The sequence below is a fragment of the Microtus ochrogaster genome, unplaced genomic scaffold, assembly GCF_000317375.1.
Source record: "Microtus ochrogaster isolate Prairie Vole_2 unplaced genomic scaffold, MicOch1.0 UNK48, whole genome shotgun sequence".
NCBI lineage: Eukaryota > Metazoa > Chordata > Mammalia > Rodentia > Cricetidae > Microtus > Microtus ochrogaster.
The window spans coordinates 2,715,597-2,724,224 of record NW_004949146.1 but is presented as its reverse complement, the minus strand read 5'-3'; the positions used below and the strand labels follow the sequence as shown (position 1 = coordinate 2,724,224).

The 8,628-nt window shown below is 46.7% G+C and overlaps 1 protein-coding gene across 6 annotated transcripts in view; it reads left to right on the top strand.

Moving 5' to 3' along the window:
* Positions 1 to 8,628, top strand: part of Strada (STE20-related kinase adaptor alpha) — a 34,245-nt gene that overhangs the window by 22,573 nt on the left and 3,044 nt on the right. For all 6 annotated transcript variants that reach the window (XM_005369432.2, XM_013354557.2, XM_005369431.3 and 3 more), the window contains 4 exons: positions 1,534 to 1,642; positions 1,725 to 1,848; positions 4,646 to 4,817; positions 5,290 to 5,394. In XM_005369432.2, coding sequence (XP_005369489.1) covers positions 1,534 to 1,642; positions 1,725 to 1,848; positions 4,646 to 4,817; positions 5,290 to 5,394 — 510 coding nt within the window. The remainder of the gene's footprint in view (positions 1 to 1,533; positions 1,643 to 1,724; positions 1,849 to 4,645; positions 4,818 to 5,289; positions 5,395 to 8,628) is intronic.

Genomic DNA, 8,628 nt, shown 5'->3' with positions numbered 1-8,628 from the left:
CAGAGGAATCTAAAATGGCTGAAAGACACTTAAGGAAATGTTCAACATCCTTAGTCATCAGAGAAATGCAAATCAAAACAACTCTGAGATTCCATCTTATACCTGTAAGAATGGACAAGATCAAAAACACTGATGACAACTTATGCTAGAGAGGATATGGGGTAAAGGGTAAATTCTTTCATTGCTGGTGGGAGTGAAAGCTGGTACAGCCCCTTTGGGATATCAGTGTGGCGATTTCTCAGAAAATTAGGAAACAACCTTCCTTAAGACCCAGTAATACCACTTTTGGGTATATATTGAAAGGATGCTCAATTGTGACACAAAGACATGTGTTCAACTATGTTCATAGCAGCATTATTTGTCATATACAGAACCTGGAAACAACCTAAATGTCCCTCAACTGAAGAATGTATAAGGAAAATGTGGTACAATGGAGTACTACACAGCAGAAAAAAATAACGATATCTTGAAATTTGCAGGCAAATGGATGGAGCTAGAAAACATCATTTTGAGTGAGGTAACCCAGATCCAGAAAGACAATTATCATATGTAGTCACTCATAAGTGGGTTTTGAACATAAAGCAAAGAAAACCAGCCTACAATTCACGATCCCAGAGAACCTAGACAACAATGAGGACTCTAAGAGAGACATACATGGATCTAATCTACATGGGAAATAGAAAAAGACAAGATCTTTTTCTATTGAAATGGAAGTAAATTGGGAGCATGGGGATCTTGGCAGAGGGTTGAAGAGGAGGGGAAAGGCAGGGAGGGGAGCAGAGAAAAATGTAGAGTTCATTAAAAATCAATAAATAACATATATATATATTTTTTTGGTTTTTCGAGACAGGGTTTCTCTGTGGTTTTGGAGCCTGTCCTGGAACTAGCTCTTGTAGACCAGGCTGGTTTCAAAGCCACAGAGAAACCCTGTCTCGAAAAACCAAAAAAAAAAAAAAAAAAAAAGTTTCACACACCTATTTCTGGGGAAGGGGACCCCAGTCAAGGTGCTCGGAAATGTCTCCTTGTATTCCATAGTTTCATTTGTCCATTAGTTCGGTCAACTCTTATACTTTGATGTATATGGTATTTGTTTTTAGATACCATCTCACTGTTATCCAGCCTGTCCTCATACTTACAGTCCTCCTGCCTCAGCACCCAGGCTGGGATTGTTTGTACTCTTGTCTTAGAATGAAGTGTAAGCCTTGACCTGGGATTAGGCGAACCACTTCCCAAGTCTTCAACCACTGCTTTATTTTGGTCATCTCTGAGGCGGCTGACTCACTGTGTTGACAGCAGTGACCCTGCATGGTGAAGGGTTACTTTTTGAGCCTCGTGAGTGTTGGTGGCTGGCAGGGCCACCCAAAAGCCCGAGTGGGCAAATCAGGTGACTTTCCCCAGGCACGGTGGGCCTTCCTACACTGGAAGGACTCTGAGGAGAGCATCCAGAAGACACTAGGTCTCCACACTGTCCCGCTGCCATCTTCATGTTGAATGCCATTCGTGACCCTGACTCAGCTTTGCCGTTGCTTTCAGGGGGAGCTTCATGTCTCTAAACTCTTCAGCCATCCCAATATAGTGCCATATCGAGCCACCTTCATCTCAGACAATGAGCTGTGGGTCGTCACATCATTCATGGCATATGGTGAGTGGGAAGGGTTCTAGGACACCTGGCACTTCCTTCTGTGCCATTTTCTTTCTCCTGTTACCCTTGGCATCCTTTTCAGGTTCTGCAAAGGATCTCATTGGCACACACTTCATGGACGGCATGAATGAGCTGGCAATTGCATACATCCTGCAGGGGGTGCTGAAGGCCTTGGACTACATCCACCACATGGGCTATGTGCACAGGTGTGTTCCCAGCCACTTCACCCTTTCCTAGTGAAGGTGGAGTTCAGAATCAAGGATCTGGATTCTGAGCTTGCCACTCGGGGGACAGTCATTAGTGCTGAAGTCACTTGATCTTTATTGTGTGACAGATATATCTACTGTGGACCACTGTCCCCTGATCCCTGACCCCTGCCTTACTCCTATATGCCTCAGAGTAGGCTCATGGCCAACTCAAAGACAGATTGCTTAGTGGTTTTGTCAGGAAAACCAGCTCATAGTGGGGGAGGACAATGGAACTGGAGCCCTCCTTTCACTTCATTGGTTCCAGGGATCAAACTGAGGTGGTAAGGCTTGGCAGCAAGTGCCTTTACCCAGTGAGCCATGTCACCAGCTCCACTGCAGACTTACGTAGAAGGCAGTGTGAGGGACAGTTTTGGGACCTAGATACACAAGAACTAAACGTTTAAAAGCATAAAACAAGAAAATGATAATTATGCTTAGATCGGCTTTAAAGACTTCTGTCTCATAAATGACATGATGACAAAGTAATGTGTGCCAGAGTGACGTACATGAGCAACAAGGAGATCGGGCAGAACAAGGGAAGAACAGCAGGGTGGCAGGATGGGAGGTTACGGCCGAGCCCTAGCGATCAGAGAACTGCAGATAAAGACATGATGTCACATTTTATGAGTAACTGGTGGTGGTTAGGAGGCTGGATGGTACCCAGTGCAGCCAGTCAGGGGCATGGACGCAGGCTCGTATCAGCTCTGGCTATATGCCATCAGTGGACCCGCATGCTGACATCTGCTGCATGCAGACATCTGCTGCATGCTGACTGCTGTTAGATTTGTACTGAGTAGAAGTATCTTGAGTGTCTATCCCTAGAGAATGGAAATGGTAGGTCCCTTGAAGTCAGCACTGAGTGAGAAAGGAGTGAATTGCTTAACAGAGAGGATTAGATAAATTTAAAGCACACCCATGCACTCTCAAGAACAGAAAGTAAAAGTATTAGGAGCAGATCTGAGTTCAAGGCCAGCCTGGTATACATAGTGAGTTCCGGGACAGCCAGAGCTACACAGAGAAACCCTGTCTCAAAAGCAAACAGATAAAAAATCATTGGTCTATTTTATATGCCTGTAAGAGGCAGACATCAGAGCATTCAGTCTTTGGGGCCAGCCTAGATTTCATAATGAGTTCCAGGCTGGTTGGGCCCATCCACCATAACATGGTCAACATGCTAAGGGCTACACTGTTAAATAAAACTGACTCTTCCTCCCCCAGAAGCCATCAACCTCTCAGTTAAGGGTGGAGGTTCTTGAGCCCCTTTCTCTCGAAATGCTAGAATGCTGACTGGCTCAGTCTTCTTGGGTTCTATGCAGGCAGCCACACCTTCTGTGTGGTCATGAGTGCAGTGGTCAGGTTGTGTCCAGAGGACAGTTTTGGTCAGGTCTTCCCTACCTCTGGCTCTTTTTGTTTGTTTTTTCAAGACAGGGTTTCACTGTAACTTTGGACCCTATCCTGGAATTAGCTCTTATGGACCAGGTTGGTCTCGAACTCACAGAGGTCCACCTGCCTCTGCCTCCCAAGTGCTGGGATTAAAGGCACTGCCTGGCTCTACCTCTGGCTCTTACCATCTTTCCATCCCTCTTTTTGCAATGGTCCTGGAGCCCTGGTAGGAGGAGAGTGACACAGATGTCCCTAGACACTCATAACTGCACTTTGACCAGCTGTCAGTTTTGCCATTAGTCATCATCCATGACACAAAGAAACCTCTCTGATGAGGCTTGAGAGCTACACTAATCTGCGGATATAAAGATACAAATTTAGAGGGCACTTTGGTTCTAGGCACATAGTAAGTTTTAAAATACAATAACATAGGGTCTAGAGAGATGGCTTAGCAGTTAAGAGTACATACCACTCTTGCAGAGGACTCAGCACCCACATTGGGTGGTTCACAATTGTCTGTAATTCCAGATCCAAGAGCTCTGACAACTTGGGCCCCTGCAGGCATATATGCACATAGCCACTCCCCCACACACAACCAACATAAATAAGTCTTTAAGCTGGAGAGACAGCTCAGTGGTTATGAGAGTCTACTAATTCTGCAGAAGACTTGAGTTTGGTTCCCAACTCTACATTGGTATCTCACTACTGACTACAACTCCAGCTCCAGGGATCTGATACTGTCTTCTAGCCTCCTTATGCACATACACACCCACAGACAGACACATGTGCTCATGATTAAACATAAAAAGAAACCTTTTTTGTTTGTTTGTTTAAATCAAATGGCTGGGTATGGTGGCGCACTCCTTTAATCCCAGCACTTGGGAGGCAGAAGCAGGTGAATTCAAGGCCAGCCTAGTCTACAGAGTGGGTTTCAGGACAGTCAGGATTACAGAGAGAACCCTGTCTGAAAACCCAGAACAAACAAATCTAATGTTGGGCTGGAGAGATGGCTCAGAGGTTAAGAGCACTGGCTGCTCTTCCAGAAGTCCTGATTTCAATTTCCATCAACCACATCATGGCTCACAACCATCTGTAATGAGATCTGGTGCCCTCTTCTGGCATGGAGACATACATGTACATACTGTATACATAATAAATAAATCTTAAAAAAGAAAACCTAATGGTGCATGAATGGGGCATGTTACTTTCTTGTTTTCAGGTATGTTTGAAAATATTCATAAATACCTTTATGTATGTATGAGATGCACTTATATGCATGCAATATGGGTGAGAGCTGACCAGGTCTAATATTTGGAGACTGCAGATTTGTAGCATCAGGACCGTGTGTGACACTGTCTCCACCTCCCTGTAGGAGTGTCAAGGCTAGCCACATTCTGATTTCTACGGATGGGAAGGTCTACCTGTCCGGTCTACGCAGCAACCTCAGCATGATCAGCCATGGGCAGCGGCAGCGTGCAGTCCATGATTTTCCAAAATACAGTGTCAAGGTCCTGCCGTGGCTCAGCCCAGAAGTTCTCCAGCAGGTCTGTGTCCTTGGGCCCAAGGAGCCCCTTCCTCCCACCCACTCATAATTTCCTAAGGAAGCCCAGGAATTTGCTGGGATGGGGCTTCTCCCTGTTTCTGGTAGAGTAAGAGGTTCTGGAGGGAAGAGCCCCTGTTGGCCAGGTGTGCTGTAGCACCCATTCCTGGCAGCTGTGGATGTGTGGGGTCCCCAACCTGACCCTAGTGTCTGCCTCAGGGACACTTAGCACCCTAAAGATAGAGAACGTTCTGGAAATATTTGGTGCTCTGGATCTCTGTGCATAGCGGGCACACCCATGCCAGTGTGCCTGCTCATTTTGCAACAGCACCAGACATTGGCTCTCCTCACACAGCAATTCCCTGCAGTGGAAGGTGAGGAGCGTGGTCAGTGTCTGGTCCTGACTGCGACGGGCATTCACCTCCTCAGAGCAGGTCTGCAAATGGATCACCTGTGCCTTTTTTCTTCCGACTTAGAATCTTCAGGGTTATGATGCCAAGTCTGATATCTACAGTGTGGGGATCACAGCATGTGAACTAGCTAATGGCCATGTCCCCTTCAAGGATATGCCTGCCACTCAGGTGAGCCTGCAGACTAGTGTTCCCTTCCTTCTCTGCTGCCTGCCTTCCACAGATGCCCACTGCTTCCTGCCACACTGGGACACTGACTGTGGTTACTAATATGTTAGAGTCAGTCTTTTTGCTTCAAGAAGTTTCCCACCCGCTTGGTGGAGGGCGCTTGTGCAATTCTTTGTTCCCTTCTCTGGTGATGAATGTTGTGGTCGCCAAGCCCAACCCATGGGGTGGGGCAAGTAGGGCAGTGCAGAGAGGCCACATCACACTGGACACTGCATGGCTCTGCAGACTGAATGGCACTGACCAGTTCTGTTATGCTTTGGTGGTTTTTTTTTTTTTTTTTTTTTTTTTGGTTTTTCGAGACAGGGTTTCTCTGTGGCTTTGGAGCCTGTCCTGGAACTAGCTCTGTAGACCAGGCTGGTCTCGAACTCACAGAGATCCGCCTGCCTCTGCCTCCCGAGTGCTGGGATTAAAGGCGTGCGCCACCACCGCCCGGCCTGTTATGCTTTGTTTTGTGGAATAGCCTCTTCCATAGCTCAGGCTAGTATCAAACTTAGAGCAATCCTCCTGCCTCACTTTCCAAGTTTTGTGTTTATAGGCATGCACCACCGTGCCTAGCTAAGCTTCCCCGTCCTTATAAACTCATCAGATTTGTTGTCTTCCTTCCTAAGTACAACTAGATGATCAGTGTCCAGTTTCAAATTCTCAGGCATCTCTGAGTATTGTGCCACTGTATTCTGGCACACACTTTTAGAACCTGCATTCTGAGTCCAGCTTATGCTCACACCCCTGCCATGCCTGCCTGTAGGTCACGGCCAGTGGTGTAGTCTCCTCTTAGACAGACAGACCCAGAGAAGAAACTTGTCCGGGCCCTATTACACCCAGGAAATGGAGTTGGGATTGTGTGGGCAAGTGTCACCTGAATCTTGAGGAACAAGACCTAGAACTAGGAGGAGGCAAGAGCCTGAGCAGGCCTCCCTCAGGCTCACAGGTCGCTCACTGTGGGGTCGCAGGCTGGAGCTAGAGAACGGCTGAGTCAGCTACCTTGAGCAGAGACCAAAGGAACTTCAGGGGGGATAATACTTTGTCTAATACTTAAAAAAAATGTGTGCACAGATGTGCACACACGTTATGTATGTGTGGTTGCCTAAGGAGTTCAGAAGAGGGCGTCAGAGCTCCTGGAACTGGAGTCTGACAGTAGAAAATAATCCAACATGGATGCCAGGAACCAAACTCAGGTTCTCAGTAAGAGCAGCAAGCTTTCTTAACTACTGGGTCCTCTCTCCAGCCCCTGATCTAACCTTAAAAGCTAATAGCAGTTGACCATATAAAGAGCGGGAACAGGCCAGGCAGTAGTGCACACGCCTCTAATCCCAGTACTTGGGAGGTAGAAGCAGTTGGATCTCTGTGAGTTCAAGGCCAGCCTGGTCTACAGAGTGAGTTCCAGGATAGCTAGGGCTACATAGAGAAACCCTGACTCAAAAAAACAAATTTAAAAAAAAAAAGAACGAGAGCAGGAACAGAAGCCTTCCCTTGACAGAAGTATGGCTCAGTGGTAGGGTGTACCTGGCTTTTTCTTTGGGCCACCAACCAGTTCCCACATCATACATGACACAGAGACTTATTAGGTATGAATGCTTGGTCTTAATTAGCTCTTATTTTAATGTGTTTCTCTTTATCTGCATTTTGCTCTGGGTGTGTCCTCCTCTGCTGACTGGCGTCTTCCTCTGTTTCTCCTTCATTCTCTCTTCCCAGAGTTCTCCTCCTCCTTATTCTCTGTGTCCACCAGCCTGCCTAGTCTTTCTCTGCCTGTTCAGCTCTTTTTTAGACCAGTCAGGTGCTTTAGGGAGGTACGGCGAAACAGCAACACATCTTTACATAATTAGACAAATGTAACGCCTTTACATAGTTAACAGGGCAGCAGAAGCTAATGTAGCACACCTTCCCATAGTTAAAGTAATACTCCCCAACTTAAACAAATGTAGCACATCTTTACATAGTTAAAGTAATATTCCACCACAGTAGAGTGCTTGCCTAGGATATCACAGGTCCTGACCAGTTTCCAGCAACAAACATGTGTGTGCTAACAAAGCACTAGATCTGGGCACAGCACAGAATTGTAAACGACTGGGTCCAGGCATCTCTGGGCTGCTGGGGGTGAGGCTGGAGAAGGAAGCAAGAGCATACCTGTGTGATCTCTAGGATCTTTGGTTCATGTCCCAGAGAATAGGGAAGTGCCAGAGATACACACACGGGTGACGACAGCAGATTATCTGACCATCTGTCTACCCGAAAGGCGACTCAGATACATCCTCGGTCTTAGCTTAATGTAGCTCTGATAGAATAATTGGGGTGTGGAGCCTACGCATAAGAAAGGTGTGCTGGGCGGTGGTGCGCACGCCTTTAATCCCAGCACTCGGGAGGCAGAGGCAGGCTCATCTCTTGAGTTCGAGGCCAGCCTGGTTTATAGAGCAAGTTCCAGGAAAGCCAGAGCTACACAGAGAAACTGTATCTCAAAAAGAAAAGGAAGGAAGGAAAGAAGGAAGGAAGGAAGGAAGGAAGGAAGGAAGGAAGGAAGGAAGGAAGGAAGGAAGGAGAATTGTGTAAGAAAAATAATTAGCAGGATCTGCTCAAGAAGGAATAAGATGGTTAGTTAGTGTGAGCCTAGTTAATGTGAGCGTAGTGTGGGCCTAGTTAGTGTGAGCCTGGTTAGTGTTGACCTAGTTAATGTGAGCCTGGTTAGTGTGGGCCTAGTTAGTATGGACCTAGTTAGTTTGAGCTAGTTAGTTAAAACCCAGTTAGTATAAACTTAGTGTGAACCTAGTTAGTGGTTCAGGTCCAGAAGCAACATTGTCCAATAAAACGTTTTGCCATAATGGAAGTGTCTGTCCCTGCAGTTTTCTGCAATAAGGGAGCCACTGGCCACGTGGTACAGTGATCACTTAAAATGTGGCCACAGAGATGGAGGGATTGAATTTAAGGCTAACTTAAATAGTTGTTAGAGGCTCCCATATTAGCACAATCCCAGAGACAGCTCCAAGTTCTGTTTGGGTTGCTCAGGACGTTCCTGGGGTCACATAAAAAGGCAGCTGCCTTCAAGGTGTGGCTGGTTTGGCATGTACCAAGCTTAAAGGCTTTTTTTTTTGGTTTTTCGAGACAGGGTTTCTCTGTGGTTTTGGAGCCTGTCTGGAACTAGCTCTTGTAGACCAGGCTGGTCTCGAACTCACAGAGATCCGCCTG